The sequence below is a fragment of the Blastocystis sp. subtype 4 genome (assembly GCF_000743755.1).
Source record: "Blastocystis sp. subtype 4 strain WR1 chromosome Unknown seqid_0005, whole genome shotgun sequence".
In the NCBI taxonomy this organism is placed as follows: Eukaryota; class Bigyra; order Opalinata; family Blastocystidae; genus Blastocystis; species Blastocystis sp. subtype 4.
This window is the reverse complement of record NW_014569542.1, coordinates 50,298-69,743: the sequence shown is the minus strand read 5'-3', so window position 1 is coordinate 69,743 and position 19,446 is coordinate 50,298. Positions and strand designations below refer to the sequence as shown.

Here is a 19,446-nt window from a genome sequence, read left to right as displayed (position 1 = left end):
AAAATAGGTGTTGATGTCAGCATGATCGCATTCCATGCAGTGTGCATTCGACGTAAGACTTTTCCAGAATCGATCATTTCACTATTGAGAAGGAATAAGGCATCATAATAGGTGTTAGGAGAATGGCAGATCACGAAGTACTCGAAGAATAAAGGAGAAAACGAATTCGAAAAAGAATAGTACCGACCGCCAACATATGAAAATAACCGTTATTATCGTTTAACAGAAACACTTCGTCATTCATCGTTACCATTCGTCTTGTTAGGTGGTTTTCTGTTGTCGCAACATACTATGGTACTCAGCAACAAAATGGGTTTATTTAACTAGTTGTTAATTGACGACGATGAGAATGAGCCTGGACAATCATTGATAATTATCGGAATCGTTCTCTATAGCATTCTTATTTGCATTGGCGTTGTACTTGAATCAAAGAGTGCATTTAGCTATAGGTATCCTTACGGTTTATCCTGAAGAATGTAAACCGGTATCGTATAATGTATATAAATCGTTTGGTTCGTCAATGTATAGGTTCATCATATGCTACCTGGTGAGTAGTATTTCTGGACTAGTTCACTGTCTCTGCAACAGTTCCCAATTAGGAAAGATCGGATTGTGACTCTCTTGTTTCGGGTTTATGTGTAGTGATGTCTATCTTCTGGTAAACCGAACTTTGGAATTGGCAATGCTAGTATTTGTTTTGTTTTATATGATGCGTTACTTCTCGGAGTACATTGTAAACATGAAGAAGAAGAAAGTTCGTCACTATATCTATGGTTGTATCATTGTCTATGCGGCGTATTTCTTCTTAGTTGTTATTGGGTTATTGCGAGAAGTGATTCATGATTCTTCTTCATCATGTCTAGACAATGCGTGATCATTTTCGTTTTACGGAACTCTTCTACGTCATTAGTAATACGTTGATCTCTGTATTCTGCATTATGGCTTGCAAACACATCATTTATAAATTGAAACACATATTCAGTGACGTTTGCTCCAGTGTATGATCTTACTATCACATTGAGTTGTAGATGCGAGTTGAAGTGGCTAAGAATATCGCTCTCCTCGTTACAAATACGTTTCTTCTTCTTGTAGTATTGATCGTGCGAATCATTACCTCTCTGTTTGTCTTTCCTTCAGTAATCATTCATAGTTATATCTATTATACTGATCACATTACTACTACTGCTCTTAATGGTATCTTCTTGATTCTACCAGGTTTCTTCAATCTCATTCTCCTCACATTGGTGAAGGACTATGTTGTCTTGTTTATCATTATTCACTTGTAGTCAGCTCGAACTCGAAGGCATTCTCGACATCGTTGGTTTGGTCGGAAGGCGATGTGTCTGATCGACAGTAGTTCTCATACAACTGGCTGTGAATGCCAGTTCAGTCCATCTTCTTCACCCACAGAACCTCATCTGAAATACAAATACGATGAAACGGTTAGCAATCGGTCACTTGTTGGAACTGGGCAAGGAGATACATCCTTGCGGTCACTTTTCTCCTCTTCTGGGAAGATGCATCGACCTGCTCCATCAATGACTAATCTGAATGAAGATCAAGCTGAGGTTGTGGGAGACGAGATTTCATCCGAGGAGGATTCCCGATTCAATCCTGAAGACACGGCATTTGCTATGGGGACCCAGCTTCCATCAGAGGATCGTCAAACCTCGCCATCTGAGATGACGATCACATCCTCTCCAACTGAGTCGCCTGCAGAAGAAGCTACAAGTGAGACCACAGGGTTACTTGTTCAAGATCGATGTGGCAAGCCATTAGAATGTTCTGTAAGTCTTGAAAGGGAGTCTGATAAGCAGGTGAGTTTTGCTGTGTTTGTCCGATTATTGCATCCATCGAAACTGCTATCGCGCTGTCGAAATGTGTTTGTTCACTGTTCTTATCGATATACAGATGAGGATCTATCTGTTCAGAAAGAATTTACCAATGTAAGAGTCAATAGAATTCCTTAGGGATAGTGTGGAGAAACGGAGAATGTTCCGATTATGACTTGTGGTAAAGGGTTTATGTTTAATTGCTGTATTTGTGTCCCTATTCCAATGGTTCGAGATCGAGAGTCTTCAGTAAGTCTGTAGATAAGATTTCATTCTAGATTACACCAACCTCATTATTACAAGATTTCTTATCCAGTCATAGTACTCCAACCATCTATTCTCATCCAATCACAGACGTTGAATTGAAGTTTGAAGTGATTGGAACAAATGTTGTTGATAACCATACATATACCAAGTATAAGGTGAAAACTGATGAATCTTGTTATTTTGTAGTACAACCGCTTGCTGTTCACAGAGACTTTCTCCTTGAATACCATTCTGAATTCTCGGAATGCTTTGCTTGTAGTGAATCGAGAGAAGATTTGTTCTTCACCTCCTCGTTCTCATTTAGTCCAAGTCCAAATCCCTTCTGGTTCTTCTCCTCTGTTGAATGAGTCTCCAAAGGTATCTGGAATGACAGAGTCTCATGTTATGCATCTTCAGGGATCTGATCACGACCAAAACGATTCTCATCAAACTAGTGTTGATACCTATCATCCTCTTGGGGGAAGCATGATCTTCCCAAGTGAGGGAGGCATCTCAAGTTCTTCAGAGACGCAGTTAGGTTGGTCTCCTCTTTTGGACAGAAATTCCTTCTCTCATTGTGGTTTATCACATCCTATGATTGATGTCACAAATCTTGATTTTGACCAGATTCCTGACTTTGAGAATGTTCCTGGTGAACGCTTTGCTTCTTGTCCAGGGACGATAATGCTCCAACCTAATGCATCTCCCACCTCTTTAACATTTCAAACATTACCACACCAGTTCAATTATGAAGACCCAAGTGAATATCGGTATTCGACTCCAGGTGTGGCGGGACTTCGTGATAGTATTGGGAGTGAACCAATGGAGGCACTAAGTCTTGCTGATCTCTCAATGTTGGTTAAGGTTGTTCTTATGATACTTAGGTCCTTACCTGCTAATGGAATGAATCCAGATCGAACTCGTTTTCGTGGAGAGAAACGTGAGAGTCGATATAATTATGTGTTTGGCTGTTACGTTGTTGCGATTAGAGGACGATTAGAAGGACGATTCTTCCAGAAGGAGTACATCTTCGATAAGTCTGGTGATGAGGGTCGAGGAGTGTTTTGTCCTTCCTTGAGTACACCTCCAGGATTGTATTTGAATCATGTGTGTGAAGTGATGAATGAGACAGAGTATTTGTGGTAGTATGCAATCATCCGTAGCTTCTCTTTTGATATTCCTGCATCATACACACATTTTACAGAGAAATTATGGAGTCATGAATTGGAAGACTTTAGAGCGTTGTATATGCAACAGCAAACACTTGCAGAATCTCGATTGAGACGTCATGAATTCAATACGATGGATGAGTTGTTGAAGGAGAGTCGTGATTTTGTTCAGAGTCAGCGTTTTTACGAAGTATGTTTAGAAGATGAGATGAAGGGTAGAATGCTGTCAACATTGCTCAGAGTCACATCAATATGTTGAATAAGAATGATCATTCAGTTGATAAGCGAGTTCGTCGTTTCACCTTTAAACCTAGGTTAATTTGAATTACTCTCTTGATTGTTAGCACAATGAAGAAAGTTGAAGAAGCAGCAATGTTACCAACAAATCTTCATATCAACGACATCGTGATTCAACGACGAAATGTCATGTCTTGTGATTCATTGAACAGTCTCTTTCGTAAGTCTTTATCATATCTCTCATTCAAGAATCACTTCTTCCTCCTCGAGTACCTGCTTATTCTATGTTGTCCTGTGGAACTCCAAATGCTTACTTCTATAAATTTCATTGTGGAGGGTTATTCACTCTTATCCACGATCTGAATGAACAGAATACGAAACGATATCTTCGTTCCGAATCAGGATTACGTTCCTCCTTACAGATTCGAGAACGATTTGATGTTGCTACTTCTCAAGCTCTCTCGATTCTTGTTACTTCATTTGTCAATGATGTAAGAATGGAAATGATCTGTGAATAATAGCTTCGTCATATGGTGTTATCACTGAACAGTAGTATTCATGATAATCATATTTTCCAACAATGGCTTACAAGTGGCTATCCTGTATTATACCAAACACTCCAGTCATTTCTAGATCATGTTCTCTAGTCTCTTATCGATGTATTCGAAGGAAAAAGCAATGATTCTGGATTCTCTTGTGGCTATTGAGAGTCTCCGAGCTGTTCGTTTCAAACTGGTGATTCGTCGAGTATTTTTTCTTCTATAGTGATGATGTAGTGCTCGAAATTTAGTATCACCTACGACTCCCAAATGAAAGTGGTGAATCATCAACTGATCATACCAATTACTATGTACTGTACTCTTCAGCATCTCCATCTACAAGAATTTAATATTTTGAGAGAACACAAACTACAAGGAGCCATGATATCTGTTGTTCCATTCTTCTTTACTATGGTTGGAGTCATTTAGCAGACTCACAAATAGGGAGTTGATGTATCTCAAACTATTACAGATCTGATTAGTGTTCACAATGTGGCGATTGAAAAACACATTAATCAGCTGTGTTATCGTGACTTGGTGACTTATGCAAACTGTCTTCTTCATGGGACACAACCTGCAAATCAACTCAATGATTTGTACAATGCTCCTGATAGTCGTGCTGGAAATACAATCAATTTACAACGATTGATTCATTATATCATGAGCAATTACAATTGTTATGAGGATGTCAATCTTGATTTCAATTGTGATAATGGAGATTTCTCGGAGGAAATGAGTGTATGACAGGTTCAGGTATGTGATTCATAGAATGTAAGGAGAGTTTTACTTGAGAATTCGATAAAGAGTGTTGATCTGATTCAGAGCTATCTTAGTATGAATATTGTAATGGGTTCATGGATAGTGGTTGGTGAACGACTTCATGCTGGAATTGTCGTTATGTGTAAGAGTGGAAAGGATCGCACAGGAATGCTCATTACCCTTCGCGAAACTCGGATATTGGAATCATCGCATATCGTGAATAAGTCTTCGTTTGATGCTTATTTGGACCTCATTCGTGGATATGGAACTCGTATTAAGAATACCGAAAAGAATACTGGAAAAGCACAATACATGTTTAACTCTATCCAGAACACTTTTTTACCCAAGCAGTTTAAAGCACCGAAATGCACAAGGGGACATGGTATTACCTAATCCTAAGTTTAACGAAATTGTATTTTAGAGAAGGAGTTGTTTGTTAATTACAATTGTAGTGATACCAATGATAGTTTGCCTTTCTTTAGTAGTAGCTTCCCGCGGGACTGCATCGATTCTTTGACACTTCACTTTGAGTCATTGTGAAGATGCCTGTTAGTCTGCCAGGTGAAAAGAAAGCATCAGCAAAGTATTCCACAGAGATCAGTCAAGTCGATGGATTCCTGTTGCCAAATGTGCCTAATGCTTCGAGTTTTTGCAAAACCAACTTTGGAGCAGAGTACAATGATCAACATCAAATGGTAAAGTTTTGTAAGGGTACAACTACCCTTGCTTTCAAATATCAGGGAGGAGTTATTGTTTCTGTGGATTCAAGAGCTACACAGGGTCAGTTCATTGGTAGGACGGAGATGATGTGGTCGTAATCCCTAGCTTCGAACCAAGTACACAAAGTCATTGAGATCAATCCTTTCCTGTTGGGAACAATGGCAGGAGGTGCTTCTGATTGCTACTTCTGGGAAAGACGAATGGGAGTCGAGTGCAGGTACGAAGTAAAGATGTTAGATAAGATGCAGGTTATATGAACTCCGAAATGGTGAGCGCATCTCTGTGGCTGGCGCCAGCAAGATTCTTGTTGATTTTTTGTACCATTACAAGGATTATGGTTTGAGTGTGGGAACCATGATTTGCGGTTGGGATAAGACTGGGCCTCAGATTTATTATGTTGACAATGATGGAACTCGACTGAAGGCAGATGAACGACGATCCTACTTCTCAGTTGGATCCGGAAGTTCTTATGCCTATGGTGTATTGGATCAATTGTATCATTGGGATATGACTGGTAGATACATGAAAGGGTAATGACAAGTAGATGAAGAAGCTATTGATCTTGGTAAAAGAGCCATCTTCCATGCAACACACCGTGATGCAATGAGTGGAGGAATTAATAATTGTGAGAGAGTAGAAAGGGTCTGATGTATAGTATATCTAATAAAACCGGAGGGCTGGAAGCAAATATCGTCGATTGATGTAAAGGATCTCTTTGAGATCTATGGAAGACGTGATTAGGATTGTTTGTAGAAAACACAGAACAGTTCATCAGCCCATTTGTTATCTTGTCGTATCTACAGTCCCACAATCCGACAATAAATACTCTTTCCTCTTCTTCTGGTGTGAAATCACTTTGGATATGGAAACGCTCGCGAATCTCCTGTGTTTTCTTTCCTTTGATATACGAAGCGATCTTAGCACATGTCTAAATGAAGGAACACGAAAACGATCAGTTATAGGATATGCTAAATCTAACAAGGACTGAATCATCAAATAGTTGGCTGCTGTAACAAGCTTATACAGTGTTGCATCATCCAGGTCAATAAATTCGGCATCCCAAACACCAACATTCTCAGCCATGTTGTCACTTTTCAGTGGCTTTTCAATCTCCTTCATCGGATTGTCAACATGGTATGTGCCTACTTGTTAAAAGGAAAACAAAACCAAACAGAAATCAATGACCCTCTTAAGAATGTCCCCCGTAACATCAGGAATCACAATCTCTTTAGAGAATTCACTGCTCACGGTACACATCTGCTTCACTAGTTCGGACATGAAAGCAACTCTCTGTGGGACTTCGAACTCCTTGTTATCGCAACTCACAAGCCTAATTATTGCAGATTCTTCTTGCGCAGCCATTCTTGTAACGTTTTTGTACTGAATTCTAGAGTTCTCAAATCTGTGGGATCCCATCCATCAAACAAACAATAACACACAAGTTAATTCATCATCTTATCACTCTCCAAATGCCGTGTTTCCTCTTTCCACTTGTTCATAGCTTCTTCCAGTCGTTCGGGGCAATAACTATTTGCGAAGAAAGCAGCCTATGTGTCACAACCTCCCCAAATACCAACTTCGGGATAACGCTTCTCCTTCGTCAAAATATCCATACATCCATCAAGGTCCTTCTGCATAAAAGCAGCCATAAATGCGACATTACCCCACTGGGCTTCTCGTGCCAGCATCTCAACTCGATCCATCAACTGAGGATCACTGTAGCATGATGCCAACATCAGCATTGTACTGAAATCTCTTGCCTTTTCAATACAGGTTAGAGCAGTCTTCATATCACCCTTCTTTAAGCAAATCTCTCCAAGCTGTGACCAGTACTTTGTGGACTCATTGTCATTACCCTGAGTATCCAACAAATCCATCGCTTGCTGAACATCCTCCAACGAAATTGCTAAATCGAGTTTACGCATAGGGTCCTTTGTCACCTTAATAGCCTCCTCCAGATACCCTTGGCCCTGAAGGAAGAGTGATAACTTCTCTAACTCACGGGATCCGATTTGCGGTAAGATGTTATTGGCCATATCAAAGTCACCAGCAAGAACAGCAGTTTGATACTTCAAGAGATACTGGTCCAATGGAATAGCCATAACATTCTTCTAGAAATCATTCCATCAATCCATTCTGACATCCTTATCAACAACAATTACTGCATTCTCTCGTTCTAGATAACCCAGTACATGCATACGAGAAGACATATGTTTAACAATGATAAGTTCTCCTCCAACATAATATTTCACACCTTTCTCTGTATTGTAGATGAAGCATGAGCCAAACCAACATCCACTAATTACAACATCTCCTAATTCATGAAGCAGCTCGAAATCAAAGCCATCTTCCTCTTCTTTCACTGATAACACATAAAATCCATCTGTTGTTGTGATTGCTACCAATGAACCATCTTCAGACCAGAACACATTCTAGACATGAAATCGCATATCCTTGACTTACATTTGGAGTCACATCAATCTTTTTAATCACATCTCCTGACTGCCAGGAATAAAAAACAAGGAAATTAGAACCACGAGCTCCGAGCATCTTACCTCCAAAGAGTTTCTCAACTGGGAATGGAGTGGCGATAGTGACTGTTTCCTTGAAATTTGAGAATAATTTCAATTTGGTAGTGGTCTATTTGATAGTCCTAAATAAAGGGTACCTCCTTAATAGCAAAGTCACCATTGCCATCAGCAGACCAGACAGCCTCGATAGCAGAACCATAACACTTACTACGAAGAACACGTGTTGTAGATATTGAGTATTCACCATCACCATAAAGGAGCATAAATCGCCCATTGTTATTATGAGTTAGAGACTGGGGAAAGAGTTCAGAACGACCCAAATCCTTGTAAGTTACACTCAATTCCTTCTCTTCATCACAATGAAGATTCTGGAGAATGGCTGTACGAATATCTCCATTATCACAAAGAACCAAATGACCATTCGAATCTAGTGACATGATTGGAGCTTCTGATCCAAGTTGAATTACTGTGCAGCCTTCATCAAATCCGATACCAAGCTATATTTCATCATAATTCATTCTATTTTACCTTGCTACTATTATCAGCACCTTGAATACACCATACACGACCACTTCCATAATTCAATGTCATTTCACATCTATTCCTAACTCCATATTACCATTCTCACTTATATGTCACACTGTGCCAAATCCGAACTGTTCCATCTTCACTTCCTGTTACAATGATCGGGAGTTTAGGGTGGAACAGCACACTCGTAACATTCTCTGTATGGCCCTCAAGAGTCTGAATACAGGTTTTCGTTTGATAATCCCAGATACGAATTGTCTAGAGAGAAATGATGCCTATCATGCATACTTTATCATCCGACCCAGACATGAGGTATGGCTTGTCGCTTGCAATACTGTAATCAATACAATTCACACCCATCTTATGCTCATTTAGTGAGAAATAGGGAGATGTCGAGTTCAAACCCCATACTTTGATTGTGTTGTCCAGAGAACAGGATGCAAATGTGTTACTGTCTTTTGGGTTGAACTTGACTTGCATCACGTAATGAGAATGGCCTTCATATGTCTAGTTCATCAATAGTGATCACCAAATAATACGCGGATGTTCTTCCAGTCCTGATCCCAATTCCAAAGCTTAATACTCATATCATCTCCACAAGTCAACATAAGTGGTTCCGTTGGATGAATATCGATGCAACGAATGTAATCTGAATGTGCATCAAATTCTGTCACCTAGAGTGATCACTTCCCCATATCCCTACCTTCTCTGCTGTATTAAAGTTATAAACACGGATTTTTAGATCGTCACATCCTAAAACAACCCATTGTTTCCGTTCCACAAACTTACAAGCGCGAATTGGAACGCTTGCGACATCCCACTGACGAACTACATCCCCAGTATTGTAGTTCCAGATGTACACCTTTCCCGAAAACAGAGAAGTCAATACCCAAGGTTCAGTTGAATGCATGTCAACGCACTTCACTCGATCGGAGTGATTGACCAGGAGCTTCTACACTCTATCGTACAATAAGAAACAGATACTTGGATCTCAAGTTGAAGAGGCTACACGATTATGACATATTCATTCGATATCTACCATATTTTCGTATATTCAATGTATGTAAGTGAAAGATCGTCTCAAAAAATGAGAAATGCTGTAGTTCGAAGAAATGAACGATAATTTGCACATACGGAAAAAAGACACATACATTTGGAATCCAGAAACAAACAAGGTATATATGTAAAAGATCCATCAATGCTCGAATCTTCCATTCGGGAGTATATGCCCTTGTTTTCAAAATATCCTTAATCCTCTTCATCGGGATTCGAGTCTTTTCTATGATTGGTAATAACTAGATGACAATCCAATAAGAGAATTTCACCTTATCACAATCTATAAACTGATCAATGGATGATTCTGTCAACTGATTCAACATGTCCACAACCTTATACTTGACATACTAGATTCAGAAAGAATGTAACGAATTGTACTAGTAATTCCTTGTATTTCTGCTTGTACTTCTTCATATGGACTAATCGCTTCACATCTTCTTCAAACCGTTTATCATACTCTGAATCCATTGTTCTGACATCTTCTACTGATGGAATTTCTGTTGAATCCTTTTCACTACAATTAATTCAATCTTTAGTACACACATCAGATCAAGGAGTAATTCCAAACCACGTAATTTCTTGCTACTCTTCCGCAAGCGATGACCGATTCGTTGAATATTGTCAACAAGACTTGTCTTGCTCGTTATAGCATTTTCACGAAGAATGCGTTGCAATTGGGTATTAGCATCATATATCTCATGAGGAGACAGTCAAATCAATACTATATCACTAGAAACTTTATCATCTTGCGTATACAAGGTTTTCTTGGCCATCTTTTTCATTAAACTCTCTCTATGACTATATTGCTCTGCAATCTGATAGATATAATCTTGATACTACATAGAATCCATCAATTGAAGTTACGATGCGATCCTTATTCTGAGAATTCATCTTTGAAAAATCAAGTGTTGGCAAACCACATTGTCCTACATAGGTATTCAACTGATCTGTCTGATTCTCTGCTTTATGCTCCAATTCCATCAACGACGAAGAGGAAGAGGAAGAGGACGGTACAACAGCAAGCTGGAAATCGTTTTCTGTCCACAATCGTTGGGGTTCCTTCTTTGGAATCGTCATAGGAGTTGAAGGCGAAAAGGGATCCAAGTTTGGAGTTGCATTCAATATCGGATTTTGATTGAAGTGAATATCAAGGTTGGGATTCAAAGGACGTGGTTGAGAGAGAGATGGACGATTGGGCCCAATATGATGATTCATATCTTCAACACGTACTGCTTGCGAATAGAAATTAGGAAATTGATTTGGAACTGTCTTCAAAATGCATATCCTCAAATACTCATACCTCTTCATACTTTGGTGGTTGGAATTGAGTACTGATGGCCGATTCTGACAGTTCTAGAGATTAAAGAGAATGCTGACAATTACGATCCGAAACTACAGTAGGAGGTAGCGAAGGATAGTAATTGTACATCCAATTTGAAAACAAAAAGAAAGCAATACTACCAAATAAAATGAATCAAAGTATTGGCATAATGGGTTCATGTTGGACCATTTCATTAGAAGCAACCATGTTGTAGTCACCTGAAGGTACATCAAAACGAGATCGTTTTCCAGAAGGCATCTTTAGATATCTCTTTCTAGGTTTGCTGTTCAAGGATTTCTCCTCCTTCAAATACTGCTCCATCATATCTACACGATCCTTTGGATAATGTTCTTTCAGATAGGATAGTGTCAAGAACATACAATGCCCCCGAACTATCTCTCCCGAAGCATTTAACTGTCCTTGGGAATGCTAAGAGTCAATTACAAAATGCAGTACAACCATATAGACTTCATTGAACTTCTGTGTAAAAGCCTGCTTAATTTCATCATCAGGCATCAAATAACTGGCATTCATTTCGATTCGTTTGCGTGTTACACATACCGATTTATGGGTTTCAAAAAGTCGACGCAAATATGGAAAGATGATCCGATTGCGAGAACTTGCTTTGATCTTCTCAAAGTAATGTAACTACGAATTAGAGTTCAACGATAACACGACCATTTCCATATCTTCTTCAGTCTGAGTTGATGGCGCTGTGACTTTAATAGGAATTGGTGGGAACCCGTTGTTCTGAATAGTAGGAATAATATCTTCAGGTGAGATGGTTATGCCTTCCAAGGGATTCGACTGAGAAACAGGAGCATCCATCTGAGGAAGACCTTTCATGGAACACCGAATACTGAGGAGTTCGGGATCATCTTCAAAGAGGAAATGACGCTCATCCAGACGTAATACCGTATCTCGATAAATGCTCCGGAAGGTCTCATTATTGACATCAAAAACATATTTTCCAGTCATTTCGCAGAGAGAGTTTACATATTCTTTATAATGGGCATTGGAGGAGAGAACATCAATTGCCACACACTATATCAGAGAACAACAAGGAAGTATACCTTCACGATAGAACCAACAAAACTAGTATGTTTGGGCACTTGGAATTTATAATCTACTTCACTCTCTTTTGCCATCTCTGCCATAACAAAAACAATTACATCTTTCATTGTAGAATACAGTGTATCTGCGAGTTTGGAAATCTTGAGTTGATGTCCAACACCGAAATATTTCAATTCATTTCCTGTGTGAATGAAATCTACATATGATCGATGTCATCTTTCACATACCATGATCGTTTGTATCCATACCTGTACGTGACACAATGATGTCTAACATTTCGGTTACAATGTCCATCGTCTCACCAACAAGTTTGTCGGTCGAAATCTTTTCAGCCTTTTGTGCTTTCAGAATGGGCATTTCAAATTTGTGTGGAAAATGAAATCGCCATCCTTTTGGGCAATCTAAGAGGTATTTTTCCCTCCTTTCTTGGTAGTTTTATCCACCTTCTTATAATTCAGTTATCGATCAAACAAAATACAACTAAGGTAATTCTATTATGACATTTTCATCGCCTCCAAAATTCGTTCGAACCATTTCCTCCAGATTCGCTCGCTCAACGTCATCCACATTATTGTCTAGTCTTAATCACCGCCACCAACCCCACTTCTCATGCAGACATACAAGAAATTGGACGGCTTGTGTGAAATAAAGTAATTAATCACTCCATAGAGTCCATTAGAAGATAGATCAGTGTCTGAAAATGAATTCATTCCAGAATTCTCACTTTCTAAATAGAGATTGTGCAAATTGGGTAACAAACTAAATAGAGTTGTTAGAGAAGGTACTGCCATATCTGAAATGTGATTCTCTAGTTATGGAGAGAGATCAATAATGATACCACTCAGATTCAGAGCATATATAGTATTCTTTCCATCAAGAGACTGGAAAACCTGTAGTAGTTTTTCAACACCAAGATCGGTCATTGAACAACCATTCAGGTTCAAGGTATCCAATGACTCCGAATTATGAAGGTAATAATTAGTCAGTAATTCTTCAATACCAGAATTACCTAATGGATTGTGAATAATGGAGAAATCAATAGACATGTTATTGCGTCGGCATTCCATGATCGTACAAATCAGTGTTTTCAGACCTGTAGCAGAAAGGGCGTTGTCTTCGATTCAGATGTCCACTTCATTCTTACCATCAAGATTAAGAAATGAGAATTCTTTGAGATTCTTCTCAGAGAATAAGTGAAGCATGTCACATAACGTCGGAATCTGAGCATCACATAAGCGGCAGCCTACAGATCATAATCATACTTTAAAAATACGAGTTATAGTCATACTCATAAGATGATTACAACGTCCATATCGAACGTATCGAGATAGGAGAGTAAAGAATATGTAGAAACAATTTCCAGAGAAATCAACTTCTTTGAGGGTAATCTTCTGAACCATGTCATTCAGAGATGATATCACTGTATAGAAGAATAATTGAAGGAAAGTATCCGAAACTCGTTCTATCTGTAACTTTTCATGCAAAGAAATACGATCAATATCAATGACACATGTCTTCTTTTCAATCTTATCATACAAACGAAGCATTAGTTCCCGTTCTCCTTCTGTCATTTGTGCCATTTGCGTCTCTGGAATCACAATATTCACACGATTGCTCTCATGTAAATTCACATTGATAAGCATGGATGTCACTTCTGTGGTCAGATTCGTATCTATTCTGTAGGCCATCACCAATAATTACTGATAAGAAACAGTTGCTGAAGTTCCGGAAGAGAATGATGCTCCAATAATTTGAAGAGCTGCTTTACTCCATCATTTCCAAGAGGATTATCTGAGAATTGGAAAAGAAAATACTCCTACCATTCAGATCAAGAATACGGAGATAAGGGAAAATAAAGACATCATCATCTTGAGTCGAAAGACTCTTTCGAAGAGAGTCTAAATGCAATTGATTGATGAGGTAGATAATTTGATTGGATCCTAAGGCATTCCCAGCAAGATGAAGTTCATGAAGAGGTATTTCCTTGTTATTCATGAATATATTAACCAAACGCATGAACCCATCATTACCAATACTACAATCTATTCATTACATTCTTTCTCATTGGATACAAGACAAATCCAGGATAGTCATCTTCACATACTTGGATGTGTTATGTTCTAAATCCTCTAATAATTGCATTGCCTCATCTCGTGTATGTTCTTTCAATAATCCACATTGTTCTTTACTTATCTCTCCTCGAATAGGATAACGACGAGGCAATGTGATTTGTTCTCTGACTTCCTTACGAAGCTCTTCACGTTGTCGAATCTCTTCTTCATCTTCCTCTTCCAGCTTATCACAAGGTCCTTTCACAATCATTCCTTGATCATTCACACGCACAATACGCAAACGAGAACGAGCTGCTGGATGCGAAGGTACTTGAAGATTTAGATGTGACTGTGTGTCTTCCTCACCATCACTAATCGTTTCATGAGTATCTCGATTCTCTTTGTCATTTGAGATAGCATTGAGCGACCACAAATAGCCTTCAATTGGGTTTCTTGCTTGAGGCGTTGGTAATGAAGTTGAGACACGAGAAGAAACCGAAGCACTTGACATTCGAAGCGTATTGAGATCTCCCTCTTGAGCAATATGAAGATTCAGCATATCCATCTCTACCAATCAGATAGCATTATAATAATAACCTTTAGCCAGTGCTATTTGTTCATCCTTGGAAGCACGAATCACCTGGTAGAAACGGATACATTCTGAATTCAAATAACGGTACTTCTGTGATAATTCATCTGTAACCTGCTGTAACTTCAATGCCCTTTCACCACACTTCTTTACATATTGCATAGCACGATCGATACTTTCTAATGCATACGGTTTATGCTCATTCTCATGTAGTTTGTTCACAATGTAGTCAATATCCCTCACAAATCGAGAACAGTTTTCGTAGTCTGTTGTTAAATAATCCAACCAAGAATCCAGTTCAATTAGGTCAACATCTTGATTCACCAAATGCTCTTGAAATGCATTTTCAATTAGAAGAATCTCACTTCTTTCTCCAATTCCATAGTATGCGATCGTTTTATCATTCTCTAGAATCACACTCTCGTATGACAACACTTGACTCTCTAATTTTATTCCTAGATGAGTCTACATGATGAGTACTATAAACTATAATATACCATAATCTCCTTTTTGATTTGTCGGATTGTAGATGAACCAGGCAGAAGAAGCCCATACTTCTGATTGTTATAAATGATGATAACCGTCAGTTGACTGACATTTGGTAGCATTTCAAAAAGGATTTGATGATCCCAAATCGTTTTAATACCAGAGAAATATCGCAAATGCGAAATTATCATGGCTTTCTATTCCTCTTTGTTGTAAAGAAATGCGAGCAAAGTGGAATAATTTCATCTTATTCCTCTTTGGAATATTTACATCTGCAGTTATTACGGGAGGAATCGAATTATTGCATCATGTCCATGATAGGTAATAGAATGAATGCTTTATTATTTGCAGAATTTCCTTCAGTTCTTCAAGTAAAAATCCCATATCTAGGAATGTAACATACTCTATCGTTAGTACACAGGAAGAAACATATATTCAGTCTGAGAAGAGAGGTGATCCTGTTCTTTGCATGTCTCGAGTACTTTCGTTAAAGTCGAAGGATTGGTAACCGTTCCAATTCGTTTATTAGTATAGGATATCCGAGTATGATAATACTATGAAGTGTATTGAGGAACGAAGTAAAGGGTGTGTTATTCATATTCTTTTGAATTGATAGGGTCATTGGAATGACTCTAGCGTCGCATGATGATGTGGATTATGCAATTTTGCAAGATGTGTATTTTAATCCGGAGGATGAAATACTGGACATTTCGGATTCAGATATGTTGAATTATGTAAAAGGTTAGACCAAATTGTTGGAATCATATCAGAGCACTTCCCTTTTGTGAAAACGGAGACAGGAAAGAAACATGAATCTGGCTCCTCTCTTCAGTGGAATGGTCCAAACCCATGGATGCTTCTCCTTCCTCCTTCGCAGGATTCCTTCTTGACAATGAATCTTCTCTTTGCTGTTCTGAATACGCAGTTGTATCCTCAATTCTACCCAGAAGTATACGATTTCATATGACTCAAGGGCAGATGCATTCACTTCTCCTTCCCTCATTAGATAACTTACCAGCGCAAGGCTTAGAAGCCCTCATTCCAGTAATTGCATCCATGCGATCAGAAGGTGGACATGCGTTTTCAGTGAAATACAAGTCAGAATTAACGCAACAGGCTATCAAGAAATGGATCTTCTTTCCTTCTCTTGTTTTATTAGGATCAATTCATCGAGGAGACATGGCAGGCCTCGTTCAGCATGTCTATGATTCACATCTCTATCGTGCTGCAATCTACAAAAACTACCGTATTTTGGATCTCCAGAATTACCGACAGGATAAAACGATTCAAATGTATTATGTTACCCAGTTGAATCAGTCTTACCCAGAACAACGAATCAATAGGAACGCTTTCGATTATGTTCATAAGAAGCTTCGAGTTCGAGTTAAGGAAAGGCATGAGAATTAGGGAGCATCCATTATTCGAAAGTATCAGATAAAAGCAACAACGACTCGAGATCTGGTTACAGAAGCTATGAAGATTGATGTGTTGTTTGGTGTCTCAGGTCCAATCATGACACTAGCCCTGTTTATGCTACCTCAATCTGGTGTTCTAGAGATCTTACCAAAAGGCGAAAAACATGCAGTTTACAATAATATGGCGGTTGGCTTCGATTTGGTCTATTATTCTCATCATCAGTTAGAAACTTCCATATTTGAAAAAGAGGCAACAGATGAATATGAGGCATATATCGATCGATTCACATTATGGCAGTATCTTTTGGATCTCCGAAACATGGTTCAACACAACAAATACCATTTCACTGTTTCTTTATCAACAAACAAATGAATCCCTCAGATGAAATGTTCAATATTCATCTCAATAGCCGAACCAGGATAACGTAACTCGAAGTTCTTGATAACCTTAGGATGCAATACTCCGAAGTGACCAACATTCTATAATTCATTACCTCTGTTCATACGTACAATCTCCTTATCACCATCCACTACAATGATATCACAACAGCGACCAGGATAGAATGCTCCATATGTTCCCTCACGAATGTAGTATGTCTTCTTACCTTCAGGAACCACCTCTGCACTTCCTGAATACTGAGGAGCAGGATACACATCCAAAAGCCTCATAATTCGATCCATCAAACCATGAATGATCTCAATTTGAGCCGCTTGACCCATATACACAGCACACAGTCTACGCTCATTGCGAGCACCCACATAATTCGTCGAATCCTTCAATACCACATCACTCACTTCAAACAGTTTTACTCCCTTAGCATATGGAACATGCTTGTTCTCACGGAATGTTTTCAGAATACCCGGAAGCAGAGAAGTACGACATACTTCAAATTCAATTGTTTTTGGATTGGCAAGAGCCACAGCCAAACCATCATTCTCCAGACCAAGCATGCTGTAATTCTCAGCCTTGCTACATAGAGACAACGTTAAAACCTCGGTATATCCAGCCATAGCCACCTGCTGACGAAGCATATCTGATCTACACTCACATCTCTTCATTATTCCTACAGTTGATTCACAGGCTGTTCTCTTCCAATGGTCAGAGTAGGAGGTTGGGCCTTCTTAATATTGTTGTAACCATAAGCAATAGCCACATCCTCTAGGACTCATTCCATTCCTCGTCTCTCACCATATACATCCACTGCATGAATCACATCACTACGTGTGATCGGAATAGTGACACGAATGTGATCATCATCAACCTTCTCAGAGAATAGCTGCATTTTCTGAAGGTCACGTTGAATAGCCTCCATAGGAATCTCAGCACCAATCGTGGAACATAAGTCACTCACAGAGCAAGTTAACTGTTTCTCCTCAAAGATGGGATATGTAATCTCCTTACCCTCAGGGAACACACTATCCTTCTCATAGACCACATCCACCATCTCTGCAGTGAAAGGTTCATCACAATACTGTGAGAACATCGCAACGAGGGTATTCAACACAATCGAGGCCTTAGTCACATCCTTTGCTGTGCATTCAATGAAGATATCTTCTGTATTCTGATCCATCTTACTATGACTATGGTTGATGAGAGACTCAAACTCCGTACTCGCCATTGATCAGAGGAGGAAGAGACAGAATTGTTCCATTACTATCACAAACGATAGGAACGACAGGAGCATCATAAATCAGATCCGTGTATGGGGCAAGATGCTTACAATCGTTCTTGGGATCACGATAGAAGTCCATCAACTAACTATGAAGCCCACCCAGCATAGCTACTTCTCGTGCGTTGAACTCACGAGTCTGGTTCAGAGGCTTGAACTTGACCTGCTCAGCAGGAAGAGCACGGTAGTAAAATGGAGGCTTGACGGAAGCCAAGTTATGTGTACCAATTGCGACAAGAGAACGACGACGACAGATGTTGAAGTGGAGCTTATCCTGCAGATCAAGGAAACTAACAATCAGTTTTAAACCTCTTCAACACCTGTTATAGACATCGTGATTCATGTGGATGTTCCGGAGAACTGCAGCCACAATGTAAGGACGGACTAACTACAATCCTCATTCAAACAAAGAAAACGTTACTCTGGTGTCTTTCTCCACGTACATCTTGATCCTTTCTTGCTTAGGCTCTAATTGACGGTAAACCTAAAGATCAACAACAACACGAAATACCTACAGGATTTGATTCCATTCCCATGAAAATACGCAGGGCACGTGAAATACCCTCTAAACAGAGAAGGTCATGACGATTTGCAGGCACATCAATCTTATACACAACCACTTCTCTCTCTTCATTGCCTTCTTGTTTTCTCTTCATTCTCGTTTCCGTAACGATTTCGTCGAGTTCAATGCCAAACTCGAAACACAACTCATCAAACTCCTTGTCAGTGAAGGTCTTTCCCAAAGACCGGAACAGCATATCTCTTTCTAGGGGAACGTTAGGCATGATTATTGCTTTTTGCGAGTAGCGACAAGTATTAGGTTTGACGCAGCAAAAGGGGATCCCTATGATTTGCTCGGTTTCTGTCATTGATCATGGATGAAAAGATCCTGTTTTTTGCTCATTGCTTATTCATTACTTTTGGACTAACTATTCGTTTTCAAGAGAAGAAACTATTGTATTCTCTGTTCAGGCGGGGTATACATCGATCTAACGTTATTGAATGAGTGAAACCATATATTCGACACTTCAACAACGGAAGCTGACACTTCGAGTGATCTCAGCCTTGACAGGTTATTTGTAGTCATTTTCGAGATATTGGACAAATCGACAGTATGTGGAAGCATTAAGTTGTATCCTTGATATTCACGATGAAGTTGGTGTCAGCAAAAGGTTTGAAGTCATAGGCATCCATGATGACTGTAGGTGAGTTGATTCTTTCGA

The 19,446-nt window shown here is 39.2% G+C and overlaps 7 protein-coding genes across 7 annotated transcripts; 2 read left to right on the top strand and 5 right to left on the bottom strand.

Moving 5' to 3' along the window:
- Window positions 1-709: 709 nt before the first annotated feature.
- On the top strand, window positions 710-5,175 carry JH06_0243 (inositol bisphosphate; the record flags this gene model as incomplete). Its single annotated transcript, XM_014674592.1, has 19 exons — window positions 710-808; window positions 864-998; window positions 1,029-1,120; window positions 1,151-1,256; window positions 1,287-1,787; window positions 1,818-1,946; window positions 1,977-2,081; window positions 2,111-2,254; window positions 2,286-2,932; window positions 2,963-3,211; window positions 3,242-3,437; window positions 3,467-3,561; window positions 3,592-3,665; window positions 3,710-3,975; window positions 4,006-4,106; window positions 4,132-4,231; window positions 4,261-4,437; window positions 4,468-4,761; window positions 4,792-5,175. 19 exons carry the CDS (start codon window positions 710-712, stop codon window positions 5,173-5,175), a joined length of 3,894 nt encoding a protein of 1,297 aa, XP_014530078.1.
- Window positions 5,176-5,324: 149 nt separating this feature from the next.
- On the top strand, window positions 5,325-6,243 carry JH06_0242 (amino-hydrolase; the record flags this gene model as incomplete). Its single annotated transcript, XM_014674591.1, has 5 exons — window positions 5,325-5,574; window positions 5,608-5,713; window positions 5,745-6,016; window positions 6,047-6,127; window positions 6,158-6,243. 5 exons carry the CDS (start codon window positions 5,325-5,327, stop codon window positions 6,241-6,243), a joined length of 795 nt encoding a protein of 264 aa, XP_014530077.1.
- JH06_0241 (hypothetical protein) lies at window positions 6,240-6,864 on the bottom strand (the record flags this gene model as incomplete). The annotated part of the gene is given in 4 exon segments (XM_014674590.1): window positions 6,240-6,299; window positions 6,329-6,430; window positions 6,445-6,644; window positions 6,675-6,864. The coding sequence occupies 4 exon segments, from the start codon at window positions 6,862-6,864 to the stop codon at window positions 6,240-6,242; spliced, it is 552 nt and encodes a 183-aa protein (XP_014530076.1).
- An 80-nt stretch (window positions 6,865-6,944) lies between these two features.
- Window positions 6,945-9,471, bottom strand: JH06_0240 (coatomer subunit beta; the record flags this gene model as incomplete). The annotated part of the gene is made up of 10 exons (XM_014674589.1): window positions 6,945-7,049; window positions 7,080-7,613; window positions 7,644-7,934; window positions 7,966-8,142; window positions 8,171-8,530; window positions 8,562-8,631; window positions 8,662-8,819; window positions 8,850-9,068; window positions 9,101-9,235; window positions 9,265-9,471. 10 exons carry the CDS (start codon window positions 9,469-9,471, stop codon window positions 6,945-6,947), a joined length of 2,256 nt encoding a protein of 751 aa, XP_014530075.1.
- A 1,620-nt stretch (window positions 9,472-11,091) lies between these two features.
- Window positions 11,092-12,369, bottom strand: JH06_0239 (hypothetical protein; the record flags this gene model as incomplete). The annotated part of the gene is given in 5 exon segments (XM_014674588.1): window positions 11,092-11,367; window positions 11,398-11,586; window positions 11,614-11,982; window positions 12,000-12,208; window positions 12,240-12,369. 5 exon segments carry the CDS (start codon window positions 12,367-12,369, stop codon window positions 11,092-11,094), a joined length of 1,173 nt encoding a protein of 390 aa, XP_014530074.1.
- Window positions 12,370-13,133: 764 nt separating this feature from the next.
- On the bottom strand, window positions 13,134-15,260 carry JH06_0238 (hypothetical protein; the record flags this gene model as incomplete). The annotated part of the gene is made up of 8 exons (XM_014674587.1): window positions 13,134-13,255; window positions 13,301-13,474; window positions 13,505-13,684; window positions 13,714-13,803; window positions 13,833-14,047; window positions 14,117-14,630; window positions 14,661-15,117; window positions 15,150-15,260. 8 exons carry the CDS (start codon window positions 15,258-15,260, stop codon window positions 13,134-13,136), a joined length of 1,863 nt encoding a protein of 620 aa, XP_014530073.1.
- Window positions 15,261-16,931: 1,671 nt separating this feature from the next.
- Window positions 16,932-18,981, bottom strand: JH06_0237 (phenylalanine-tRNA beta subunit synthetase; the record flags this gene model as incomplete). The annotated part of the gene is made up of 9 exons (XM_014674586.1): window positions 16,932-17,033; window positions 17,064-17,592; window positions 17,622-17,712; window positions 17,743-18,134; window positions 18,166-18,308; window positions 18,339-18,513; window positions 18,544-18,611; window positions 18,645-18,707; window positions 18,739-18,981. The coding sequence occupies 9 exons, from the start codon at window positions 18,979-18,981 to the stop codon at window positions 16,932-16,934; spliced, it is 1,806 nt and encodes a 601-aa protein (XP_014530072.1).
- Between the last annotated feature and the right edge of the window lie 465 nt (window positions 18,982-19,446).